This window comes from Ictalurus punctatus, chromosome 2, assembly GCF_001660625.3.
Source record: "Ictalurus punctatus breed USDA103 chromosome 2, Coco_2.0, whole genome shotgun sequence".
Classification (NCBI taxonomy): domain Eukaryota; kingdom Metazoa; phylum Chordata; class Actinopteri; order Siluriformes; family Ictaluridae; genus Ictalurus; species Ictalurus punctatus.
In genome coordinates this window covers 12,872,285-12,886,049 of record NC_030417.2, presented here as the reverse complement: position 1 = coordinate 12,886,049, position 13,765 = coordinate 12,872,285, and the positions used below count along the sequence as shown (strand labels likewise).

The window sequence follows — 13,765 nt, the reverse complement described above, 5'->3', positions numbered from 1 at the left end:
ACTTAAACTTTCTCCTCGGCTCGGTTCGCTTTCACAAGGCAACATTTTCAAAGCATCTCAAAATGTGTTTATGCAAGTCACGTGTGTGTGTGAACTGTCCTCTCATTGGTCAGAATGCTCCTGTTTATGTTCTGGGGTTCCGCCCACAGCAGTCGTCCATCCAGATGGATAGACAGCAGCTCTGTGAGCTTATTCTACCTTTCTTTTTAACTGTAGTTATTATTATTGATCTAATTGATATGTTCCACAGAGTGGTTAAAGCCCAGCTCATTGAGACGCTCGCTAAGCACCTTGTAAACCTGTGTTTTTATCCGTTTTTCAGAAAAGTTGTTCAGAAATATGTTCTTCAGACCAAATTTCAATGACGCATTTTACCTCGTCTTTGGTCCAAGTCAAACCGCAATTCATGTTGCGAGACTTTAAATTATAAATAGATTTTTTCTGTAACACAGCTCCCATTGAACATTGTTATACAGGTTGGTACGTTGGGTCGGATTGCTTTCTCACCACAAGCGAACTGCTCCAGAGTTCATTTGCAATAGGTTTTTTGTGGATCCGAGCGTGATCGCCGTGTTCGTATACGTCTATACGAGCTGAACCAACGGATAAAACGCACCAGATTCCGAAACAACCGCTCCAAACAAGCCCGGGTTTGAACAAGCTCTGCTTATTTAGCCATGTTGTCAATTTGCTAATCAGGCCCGAGAGTGTAAATGAAATAATCTTGATGGGCTGCCCTCATCTAAATAATGTACATAAATAAGTGTGATTGGAAAATCCGCAACAGAGGATCTGCTGCAGAAGCCACAATGGTTTATTATGTGTATTTAAGCAAAAAAAATGTTGTTGAACTACAGACATCTTTTATTTTTGGATACAATGTTTTTCGAGTGCTCGGTTCAATCCACTGCAATACTTTGCTAGGTCTGTATACAGACAGCAGTTTGGCAGTTGAAGACCCTTTCCATGGAGACTTGTTAGTAGCTTAAGCATTTGTTAGTCCTTTTTTGTGTGTGTGTGTGTGTGTGTGTGTGTGTGTGTGTGTGTGTGTGTGTGTGTGTGTGTAAGTGTCTACCCTACATAGTGTGTTGAGCACTGCCTTCTTACTGATCTCATGATCTCACTCCTCCCTCTCACATTTCCATTCACCAGCTAAAGCTTTTGATTCCAGCAGTTAGAGATATGAACCTATTCATCACAGAAACCGTGCTTAAAAAGAAGCCACAGCGGTGAAGAGTAATTAAAGCATTTCTGTTGACTTGGTTCTAATAATAGCAGCGTAGGGGATTTGTTGTGTGTGTTTGTGTTTGTACAGCCAGCTAGGTTAGCACACTCTCCCTCCCCTTCAAGTATTTCTGTCTCCCTCCTTCTTTCCTCAGACCTCCCCTTGCTAACGCTACGCTGTCATTGGCTGAGCACAAGCAAGCTTCTAGAAGGCTCCTACTGTAGTACGAAGGTTAAGTTAGTCAGTTTGCTGGACTGATGTAGGACTGCGGAATTCTAAAAGCTGAGGGATGGATCCTTTAGACATGCAGAGGATCAGGCTGTCACTGAGGACATCTTTAATTCCTGACTCCTAATCTATAACTAGCAGGAACAAAAGAACAGCTCAGACATGCAGAATGCAGGAGAAAGAGAGGGAGGGAGGCATTGTATGAGGGAGAGATAAATGGTGTGTGCAGGAGGACACTCCTCCCCCTCCTTTCCCTCTGCTTGTGGCAGGCAGACTGAGCTGGAATTAATCAGTGGCTGGCATCACAAATAGCAGATTTCGACGTTTTGTTTTTTTAAATAATTTTCACGATGATCTAAGAAAACACTTACAATAAACTAAGTAAACCATAAGTCTTTAGTTTGACAGACAGCTCACAGTTTAACAGTAGATTGTGCCGAATAAGCTAAATTACAAATTTGCATCATCATCATCATCATCCTCCTACTGCTTTCTGTCATCCACCTGAAATGCACGAGCGCATCACACATATCTATTTTACTGTATAAATCAGGAAAAGGGGGCAGGGGCAGTGGTGGCTTTGCGGTTAAGGCTCTGGGTTACTGATCGGAAGGTCAGGGACTGCCAAGCTGCCTCTGTTGGACCCTTGCGCAAGGCCCTTAACCCTCTCTGCTCCAGGGGCGCTGTATCATGGCTGACCCTGCGCTCTGACCCCAACTTAGTGACATGCTGGGGTATGCGAAGAAAAGAATTTCACTGTGCTGTAATGTATATCTGATCAATAAAGACTCAATAATCAATAAATTATCATAAAAGAATCGTGACAATTTCATATATTTCCTCATCCCACTAAAGTGAATTTCTGGTTATCCCACAGACAACACGACACACGATGCAGTTTTGAGTCGTGTTTAGACACGAGTGTGAGTTCCATCAAGATGTTCTTTTTAACCCGCATTTCAGACCACAGTCAACCGAGCCGCTACACTCTGGATCTACTTTGTATCCTAGATCATGTGAAAATGTTAAGCAGTTGTGTACTATAGGCTGTTCCATTATTGTTGTTTTTTTTTTTTCTCTCCAAGTTACACCAGACCAAATTAAACGACTCTGAGGAAGATTACAGTAATTCAAATAAGCACTTTACAACCGTGGTGAGCAGAAAAGCATGTCGGATCGCACATGTTGAACCATGAGACAGATTGTTACCCATTTGTCTCTTGGCTCAACATACTGTGCAGCAGAAGACCACATGGGATTCCACTCCTGTCAGCCAGGAACAGGAATCTGAGGCTGCAGTGGGCACAGGCTTGCCAAAAACTGGTGGTTAAAGACTGGAAAAAGACCAGATAGCTATAACCTCTATCTGGTAGTGCGTACTGTTCTTGTCAGCCTACAAGGAAGCATGATTGTCTGCTGGAGTATCGATACTAGGACAGACACGTTACAGTGTCTTACACATTACAGTGGTGTTTCATTGTAGTCTCCACTGAGCCCCTGAATTTCTGTTCACCTAAATTTTCCCATGATTTGTTGTGAAAACTGGTTTTGATTCCTCTCATAGCAGTGTTTACATTGTCACTCATTGTAGGATGTTGTAATTATGGAGTTTTGTTAATGGAAAATAACAAGATGTGGTGATTAGCTTATAAATTCAGTGACCATTAGTAGTAGCCCATCCCTTAAAACGCACCTATTATGGTTTTGAAACGTGCCTAAAAGGTCTCATACAATAGATTTACATGCATCCAAGGTCAAAAAAACACTTTAATGTGCTCATAATTTAAACTGCAGCATTACCTTTTTTTTCCCCAGTGTCACAAAAGACTCGATTAATGATCCGTTCTAAAGGATTCATTCAGATTCATTCTTTCAGAGAGCATACTCTGCTCTGATTGGTCAGATGTCCCAGTCTGTTGTGATTTGGTCTACCGCTGTCAGCGAGCAGCCGATGAAGACCAGAGGGGTTTTTTTTGTTACAAACCTACGTAGGTTAGTACAGGAAGTAAGTCTGGAATCACTAACGACTCGTTTTCAGCTGTTCAGAATCGGTTCCTTCTTTTGGGAGTCAATAACTCAGTTTGTAGTGCACTTTGATTTTTGAAACTTTGCAGATGTTTTTGCATTCACAAACAGCTCTGTAACACATTACATGAAAGGTAATATTTGAAAAGCCATAATAGGTGCTCTTTAAACTTTACTGTGTGGGTAGATGTTATAAGGCTATGTATGTACGGAGGCTAACTAAAGTGGGAGCATAATATTTCATACACCATATTGAGATTTTTTTGTCTTTCAGTGGATAGTACTGAAAAAACAGATATCATACAGGTTGTGATAATTGTTTAGAGTTTGTGAAATGCGTTTCAGTTGATAAAATTTGGTCCAGTAGGTTTAAAGACAGTCGGGGGAAATCCTGTCTCCTCGTTATACATATTCCGGCCATATACTTTCAAGATTGCAGCAGTATTCCATACAGTGCATTCCTCTGCAAAGATTTCTTTGGACAGTGTTCAGTGAAATGATATTTTAGTATTTCTTTGATATCTAATATAACTCTTATGTTGTGTTCTCTATGTAAGCCACTGTATTTAACATAGGAGCCATATTCAATGTTCTTTAAACTTTATGAAATAGTTTTAAAAAATGAACAGTGAAATAGTAAAATTCCTGCCCACTTCACAATCATATATTAAATACAAGTTGGTGTTACTGTTACTTACCATATGGGGGGGGACACATGCTGTAGATATCTCAGTAGATGTAGACAGGCAACCTATATCCCATGGAATTCACAGATGACTATGATAATGCCATTGGAAAACATTTTGCTTTGAATAATTAAGCATTTGTATTAGCATACAAAGTTATTTCTTCCAACACTTCAAAGGTGACAAAATGTATTGCCTGAGTGTTTTTTTTTCTAGAATCAAATTGCTCTAGCACTCATGGCAGCGCTTACTGATATGAAAGTCTTAGGTCTTCTATTGTTTTTTTTAATACTTAATTTTTTAATACCAGTCAAGTATTTCTCTAATGGGCATAGATTATATTCTTTTGAGATCTGTGACTGAAAAAAGATTCAGGATGCACTCTAACTTGGATAAAATTGGCGTGGCTGAAAAGAAATGAAAGCTCAGTGGTGAAATGAATTAATGAAAAGATTTGAAGGAGCAAATGAGATGGGGTTTTTTTTTACCTTAAATGATTCATGAAAAAGCCATTTCATTTTTGTCGCACTTTCAGCAGCGTGATTTGAGACGAATCACCATTGAAGCCTTAAGATAAAGTGTTGCTTCACCTCTGTATGTAATGCTTGTGTAGTTGGTGAAGCTACGGTGTTTATTAAGTTGCCTTTGGGCTGTGACCTTGATAAAATGGATGTGTGCTGACTTTTCTGTAGGATTCCCCATGTGGGGACCAATAGCAGCAACAAAACCAAATTATAAGTAAACACCAGACTGCTGTCCCAACTCCACTTGTATCGCCTGCATCTCCACCAATTTATTACTGACTCCTTTGTGCTTTAACCTTAACTGAATACACCTATCCTCTCTCATCTTTGTTCACAGTGCCAGACTCTGCCAAACACAGCCCTGCCCCTCTTCCCCCTGCCAACCCCAGCGCTACCAACCCCTCTGTGTCCTTGGCCAGCAGCAGTGGTGCCAATGGCAAGCGTGCGCCCTCCAGCACCCAGCAGCAGCAGCAGTCGGCAGTACAACGCTACCCGCCTCGAGAGGTGCCACCACGTTTCCGCCAGCACGAGCACAAGCAGCTATTGAAGAGAGGACAACCTCTGCCTGCTGGGAGTCCTGCTGTTGTGCTGCCGTCCTCAACCAGCCCTACTGTGCAGTCCTTCCCCAGCCAGTCACACCCAGGTCAGCAGCCAGTCCAGTACATTCACAAATCATTTTAAGAAACAGATTAAGAATATATGCTCTCAGGGGTGGAGAAATCATAAATTGATTAGCTAGCCCAACCGGCAAGTGAACGCTCCAATGTGCTGCCCATTTTCATGTTCTTCTTGCATGGAAGTTCAATTATTATTATCAATATAACTATACTAATAAGACAAGACTATGGAAAAATAAGCCAGTGTTGAACCTCTGGTAGGGGTGACTTTGTAGCACCTCTTAGATATTACCCTGTTAATACCTCTGGTGATTAAAAAAAAAAAAAAAAAAGGTAGCAAGCCTTTAGTTAACATTTGATGTGATGTGGTGTTCGCCTCATCTGACCTAAAATGTTTGAGCCTGGTTTGCATCTTAATTTTCCCCCCAATGAAATGATAAAATGTGTCTGTGTGTTGTGCTCGAATTACAGTTATTGGTTTGTGCTGAACTGAGATTTATTTTGTGCAGTTTAGCCACTCTTTCCTTATCCTTTCATATTCCTGATTCTGGAGATATTGTCTAACATCTGTTCAAGCTGATCAATATGGCTAGTAAAAATAGTTCCTACGGTGAGCCAGACAGTGTAGCAGTGGGTGGTGGGATTCTTTGACGTGCTTTGCGCCTTCGAGAAATACATGGGGCGGCTGTGGTTCAGGTGGTAGAGCGGGTTGTCCACTAATCGAAGGGTTGGCGGTTTGATTCACGGCCCATGTGACTCCACATACCAAAGTGTGTATGGGCAAGACACTGATCCCGATGGCAAGTTAGCGCCTTGCTCTGCTACCAGTGGTGTGTGAATGGGTGAATAAGAGCTTTGTAGAGCTAAGGTCAAGCGCTATATAAGTACAGGCCAATTACCAAATACAAATATATGAACCAGTTGTCGTGTATTACATTTAAACATTTTTTTTTCTTTGAGAAACTCAGTAGGGAGTAGAATTTTTTGTGGCCCCCCCCACCCCCCTGTTGGTTGTTAATTCAAACAAACTAAAAAAAAACAATGCTTTTGACTCCAATATTGAAAGATTGATGTACTTGCTTACCTGTAAATGCGTAACTGATGGCCCGGATCCATAATCTACTTCTCCCCGCCACTCTACCTCAATTCATCATCTCTCTTTGCTGCCATTGATCTCAGTGTGATTGTTAATTGAGCGAGCTTTGTAGCTAGTTTAGTACATTGTTAACTTGCATATATGATGTAATGTTACAGATAGTTCTGTAAATTGTCTCTTCTGGTTGTCGTGAAATTGAAGTATCAGCTGAGCATAGTGACATTTCGAGAAATTACTGCATTTGATGTTGAATCTTCCTGCAACGCTCTTTGTGCGGTCCGGCCGATCCCAGGCATTGCTCTGGCAAACATGGAGTCCAGTTTGCAGTAATTACTCAGCCATATCTAATATCCACAGTTAATGTTACCTCATATAATCAAAATAGGCTTTCCATATTGAATATCTTGGCACTTTCATCCCGTTTACTTGTTTGGAGTCTTGTGCCTACGCATACATGTGGCTGCTTTCGAACTCTGGTTTGCAAGGAGAGCAGAAAGACTCGAACTGCGCTTAGTTGCTTCCTGTGTTTGCAAGGTGTGTGTACGAATACGTTCTATCGGTTTGTGGGTGACTGTTCGGCTGCTGAGAGCAAGAAAATGGCAGCGGCCCAGCTTGGTGAGCTGCAGTGACTCACTGCTTACGGTATGCGTGCGCAACTGAGATGTGGGCTGCTTTTGATTGACCTGACTTATCTAAACACTGTTTGAAGGTGACAGAGCTGATCCCCTGCTCAAGACTGGATTTCGGTTGGTCCCTGGGGTGTCTATGTGAAAGGGACGTCCTGTGAGTTGGTAAATAGGCAAGCTGAGGCTTTGATACTAAAGTGGTCCCTTACAATGCTTGCCAACAGCGTACTCTCCTTTTATTCCTGTGCTCGTTTTCTTCCTCGGCACTTTCTACCCCCACATAACCCTAAAGGTATCTCTCAAAGGAAAGTGGTGATTCAGAGAGAAAACTATACAGGTCCTGATTGTATTTTTTCTCCGTCCACTTCACTCACTCAGTCTCCTGGTTGCGCTTTTTTTTTTTTGCCTGGTTTTTAAATCTGCAACAAACGGTGGTTCCGCTGCACGTTACTTAACAAATCGAAACCCAGCTTCATAATAGAAGCTCCTTACTTTACATGTGCAAGTATTTTACTGGAAACCTCTGGAGTGTAGCCACAGCTCTACCCAAAGCTGTCAGCAGTACAGTCCTGTATTCAGGAAAAGCTTTCACTTTCTCTCTCGTCTTCATGTTCTTTTCCTCATTCCTTTCACATCCCTATCACATGGACGTGCCAGTATGGACCATTTGGGATAGTAATGCATTGAACTGATAATTCTGAACTTTATTTTTTTTTTGCCTGAATAAAGCACAATTGAAAAAAAAATGTTCAATTGGACAAAACTGATGTGAAGAAATTTTTTTCATATAGCATATAAGAAAAATGTGTATAAAGAACACCTGGGTTTAGAAAGCAATGAGGCAATGTTCTATTAGCTGAAGAAATCCAATTTTCTTGACCTCAGCGAATGGCTGTTCGTCCAAGGCACTGAATTAATTATTTTATCTTTATATTTTGTGCTTTATTACTATCGCTTGTAAAAATAAAAATAAAAATTCACCTTTGAATGTGGACTGTGGCTGCATCTAATCTATCTGCATGTAATCTATCAGTGTGCTAGCAGGCACTTTCCTCTTCACTTTTGTTGTTTTGCTGTATTTTTCCGCACATTTGGGTCAAGGCACGTCGTTTGACATCATCACAGTGCGCATTCAGTCAAAGCTCTCCGATTCATGTGCGGCAATCATAGTACAGCTAAAAACTCTCATTTAAAACGAACAGAGACCGTGCAAAACAATTTAGTGCAATTGCAATTTTTCCAATCGAAGTAGATTTCTGCAAAAAAAAAAATTTGGCTACAACAATCATAAAACAAATCTACGAAATCCTATACGGACTGCATATCCGAGTGTATATATCCAGTAAACATGTTTGTGTCGTCCCCTACTGTCAGCTGTTGGACCTGGCTAGAGTGCAGGCTGATGTGCGTCACATCCTGTGCTGGAGGAATGAAGCGAGTGTGCTACTAAACTGTGGTTGCATAAGTCTCCCACTTACCAACCCCCTTCTTGTTGCCTCCTTCCTACAAGCTTGTGTGTAACCATCGCACACGGCCGTCAGCACAGCTCCCTCAATACATTTGCACAGTGCTTCTATTGTTCCGTGTGTATGTGGATGTGTGGCTGTGTGTGTGTGTGTGTGTGTGTGTGTGTGTGTGTGTGTGTGTGTGTGTGAACTCGCTAACATGCTCTGAGTGGAGCAGGTGGTAACATACTGTTCTCAAGGGTTTTTTTCCTCCTTAGGCAGCGTCACAGAAGGCCTTGTTGGACATTTCAGATAAACATGGCTAATGCACTGACAGCCATGATGTGGTTTTTCCACCTAGGTGTTAAAGCATTATTGTGTGGGCTTATGTGAAATTTAAATGTAATAACAAAAGCCGGTTCTTGTCCAGTATAATTGGTCAAATCTCATTGGCACAGTAGGGATTTTTGATTTTGATATGTTGATATCAAACATCGTATACCACAGTCGTACTGTTTGTTCTTTCATGTTAGCAGAGCTCACTTGGAGTGCATACCGCTGTGCTGGTGGATGTGATCTGAGGTCTCACTAGCAGGAGCAAGCCCTGGTTCTCACTGGAGTCCATGGGGTAGATCCCCTAGTGAGTCCTGCTGCTGCGAGTGCTAGGGTTCCTAGACTCACAGCTAACCTGCTGTTTCCACCCACAGCAGACATTTTATCAAAACAAACCGAATAATGAGCTTTTGCTTTATTTTTTGTGCCTGAATTCAACTTTTTGTTTGTGTTGTAGTAAGTAACAGAATGTCCTTATTAATTTTGAATGACAAATTTCCAGTCTCTCTTTATCTCTTAGAATTAAACGTTTATTTCTACTGTACCAATGATGTATAATGCCCTCCAGAATGTTTGGCCCCCGTTCCTGCCAGTAAGCAAGAATTCAAATTTTATATATAAAGAATAACACACAGTATACAGTAAATGACATTTTTAGTTAAAACATTCAGGATCGGTGTATAGATTTATTTAAATGTTTAAACCAAAATGTACTGTGCAACAATTAATTTTTTCTACAAAACACTGATTTCAAAATTTCACCACCTGGCAGGAGAATTCTTTACGCCTACAATCTTCACACAAACCTGAATTAAGTGCGGCAAAATGGCACAGAAGTGTCAGTGAACATAAGCCACATTTTACAGTGGGTATAAGGTGCAAACTTATTGATGGTGTGCGTGTCCAAAAAAGGTACACAGTGACAGTTTTATTTGTAATGATGCTGTTCAGGTGCTGCATTTTGCAAGTTGATCACAGGAAGAGCTTTCTTGTAACATTTGCAAATAGCTTGGTGTTATGAAAGTTGGCATATAATGGTCGCTTTTGAAACGAGCACAATAATCAGCTAAACTGCGCAGCTCCTCGTCATCGTGTGGAGAAGAGTGTGTTCGTGGGCCAAATTTCCAACTGTTTCAGACAACTTATGGCCTTAATTGTGGCCTTAAATGTCTTACTCTGGATTATTGCAGGTCAGCAGCCATCTGCCTGGTTAAAGTTCTTGGTTCTCATCATAAAGGGATTTTGTATGTGTGAGACCTTTATATTTATACCATATGGAAACTGGGCATGATTAAAGGGGACAAATTTTATTTTAAAAAATCATATATATTTTTTTTTTTAATGAGAGTTTTTTTGCTTTTATTTAATGTATTCCTTAGGGTTATTCCTTCTCATTTACATGGAAAACTGGCTGTTGATTTATGAAAGAGTAAAATCACCCTATGGTCCCTCTCAGCATATGATAAATGATTAAGTAGTATTCCTTCTATTAAGCACCAATTGACTGCAGATTTATATAAGCCTATAATAATATTATTAGTCTAGTCAAGTTTCCTTTTGCTTCATCCTATTTCTTCACATCATGTCCTTTTTTATTATTATTATTATTTATTTCTGACCTATATATCAAACCCTAGCAACACTCCTGATTTAATCATTATATGTTTAGCCAGAGAAAGTTGGCTTTATTTTGGGCCAAGTAAAAAGTCTGGTCTTTATGAACTTAAACTATGGAATGTGTGTATCAGGTATTTTGTAAATAATGCCATCCTTTATGACTAAAACTGGTGTTCTTTTGTCACTTGCTTGTCTTGCTCCCCCTATGGTCGGACACGCGCACACACACACACACACACACACACACACACACACACACACACACACACACACACACACACACACACACACACACACACAATTTCCTCCCCCACTTCTTCACAGGGCAGGCACATTGCAAAGACATTTAGCTCTTGGCCACCTGCCTGCATCCATGTCCGCCTGTTTCCCATTTGGCGTTGGAGTGTTTCTCTTCTTGGGGGTGGGTGCAGGAAGCCTTCATCTGATATTCGGTGTTCCAGTATTATCCATTTTTTTAAAGCAAAAAAAACCCCAGATTGTTTTAAACAAACACTAAGCGTTGTAGCAGTAAGAGAGAGACTGTCTGCTGTGTACACACCAGTATCTCATTCCGGTGCAGTCCTATGCACAGACACCATACTGCTTTTGTCTTTGTGCTGCTATTGAGCAGACTCCAGCTGTGGTGTGCTAATTGCAGCCCAAGTGCTCTCCGTTTAAGATTTTGTTACAGTGTACAAGCATAAAATGAGCACTGAACAATGGCAGGAAAAGAAATCGCCGTTTCGCTCGGCTCTGTTTTCCACTCCCGTGTGATCGCATGCTGGAAAGCACTCCCTGTTTTAACCTTCACCCAGGGTGCACTCCCCTGCACGCAAGCACGAGCACAAGTCTGCTCTCCGCTTCAGGAGCGTAGAGATATAAATAAGGCTGGAGTGAGGGAGCAGGGTCGGATCCTGTCTAAGCAATGTGGGATGAACGGGGCGGTCGCTTGCATGCTGTGCCGCAGTTTCTTGGCAGCGGTTCAGAAGTGAGCCTGGGAAGACATATTGTAGGAGACATATTGTATCAGGAATGCCTGACGTTCTGTGCACAACCTAAAGCCCATGGGACGATGGTCGGGAGGCTCCTCTCTTCAGGTACTTTTCCACTTCATTTCCCCACCCCCTCTAGGCGATAGAACGTTTCGCTTCCGCTCTCTTCTCTGTGCAGCACTGCTTCCGTTTATTTTGTCTCGCGGTATTCTGATGACTACAAATAAAGCACAAAGCCACAGAAAGCGCTTTTATGCCAGGTATCAGTGTTGTTTGTTGAACGTGCTCCTGAGCGATACTGATATGTTGACGACAGCTCTAGGCTGTGTTGGCTATGTTTCAGGCTTGAGAAAATGGCGTCCTTTGCTACGCAGTGACTCTCCAAAAGGATGGTGTTTATGTCAGAAGCACGCTGCCCTCTCTCTCTCTCTCTCTCTCTCTCTCTCTCTCTCTCTCTCCCCCTCTCTTTCTCTCTCTTGCCTCATGTTTTTTTACTTGAGTACAATGTGTCTCTTTTTCTCTGATCACTGGTGGAAAGTGTGTTCTGCAAGCTGCCTGCCTGGAGTCCAGGAAAGCTGTTGATTTTCCCTAAAGTCGAAGCACACTGAATGTATGCACATGCAAAGGCACACGAAAACAACAGAACTGAACCAGGAAAATGGGCAGTGCTTGCCATGTAATTAACAACCTATGATCTTAGGCCCCACATGGAGCATTTAAACACTTTCAAATGTTACCGGTTTCTTTAAAAGGGATGTGTGTATTCCAGGTGGTCAGGCTTTCGGAAGGTAAAATTTGTGGTGATGGCACTGCGAAATTGTGTACACAGAGATGTAAAGCACATGTCATGTTTAGCAAGTGTAACATACCTGGTAAATGTTGTGCATAATTTTATAGTAATTGATATATACTTATTCAGAACCTAGCAAAATCCAAAACTAAGCAAAAACTTCTACCAAATAAGTGATTTTCTATGAGTATTTAATTCTGAAAGTTAAGGAGGGTAAGGTGGAGCAAATCTAAGGAAATTACTTGTTTAGGAAATTACTTTCCATTTTATTATAGTCTAAAGTTAGGCTAAACATTAGTTGTTCTGGCTATGATTGGATAAATCAAACTATACCACCTGATTGGTTAGATAGTTCTTATTATTGGTCAGTCACTCCTGTGGCAAAACAGTACATGGACAGAATAGGATTGCACTCACCCTTGTTGGGAGATTATGAGTGCCTAACAGTGCAACAGCCAATAGTGGCTAGGAGTCAAGGAAGAATTATTGCCTGTGCGCACTCCGAGGGAGAGATTCCATACTCTCCTGCCCCTGTCAGTCATTTTGATAATAGCCACTCGTGGACATCTGTGAGTTTATGTGCTGACGAGGGCAGATAGCGTTCTCCTCAGAGTGTTATGCTGCCCAGTGACACAGCATAAAGCAGCAGTTTGACCCTCACTGAATTGGCAGGTGACCAAATTGGGGAGAAAAATATCAGTGGGGGGCGTGTCAGTTTTATGCATTTACCAAAAAAATGGTTGTTTTTCTGCACATTAAAAAAAGTCTTTATTTTGTGCACTTTTTATTTTTTTTAAACACATTCATACATTTTCCCTTCCACATTAGCATTGTCCAGCTCCCTTTTTTCACAGAAGCAAATGTTCAAAATTAACATGGTACATTTGTGAATACCATGTTAGCAATGCTTCTTTGACCTTATATTTTTGTTAAATTACAAGAAAACTAAAAAGTTTTGTTTTTTTTCCCCCCTCCTCCTTAAACTATCTTACCCAGCAGGGCTAGTTATGTAAGAGATAATCCATAGCTAGGTGTGCATTACACAATTTTAATGCATGACATGGAGGAAAAATAAACCATGTAATGCACACCTAGCCATGACTTATCGCGCTTATATCATGGTCACTTGCCAGCATTGACAAGATAAAGCTGTCATTGATGTTTGCAGTGTAAAATTTGACTAAAAGGATCAAAATAACAGTTCATTTTTGTTAGTTAGTATATAAATACGGATCGTTGGATTAAAAATTTAGCAAATTTTTTGTAAATCATACACAGAGATAAAGTAGTACGATAAGATTACATTTATTTGAATGAATTTTAATAAATAGATATTAGAGAGAGAGAGATTGTTTGTGTGAATTACCAGCCTGTGCCACGTCTCTATCAATAATGAAGCTGTGAGTTTACTACAGTATGCAATTGTAACTGATTGTTAATATGGTTACAGTTGTTTATAGGCGGCACATTAATTTAGAACAGTAATTAAACTGACTGGAACTACCTGTTTATTACATGGTTTGAATGCACACCTTCCATGGTATAAATAGTTATATAAAAA

The 13,765-nt window shown here is 40.9% G+C and overlaps 1 protein-coding gene across 3 annotated transcripts in view; it reads left to right on the top strand.

The window, feature by feature from the left end:
- Positions 1 to 13,765, top strand: part of tnrc6c1 (trinucleotide repeat containing adaptor 6C1) — a 72,850-nt gene that overhangs the window by 30,815 nt on the left and 28,270 nt on the right. For 2 of the 3 annotated variants that reach the window (XM_053687936.1, XM_017492062.3), the window contains exon 4: positions 5,026 to 5,331. In XM_053687936.1, coding sequence (XP_053543911.1) covers positions 5,026 to 5,331 — 306 coding nt within the window. Of the gene's footprint in view, positions 1 to 5,025; positions 5,332 to 11,303; positions 11,520 to 13,765 lie in introns of those variants that run through there. The other variant, XM_017492078.3, reaches the window with a different exon arrangement.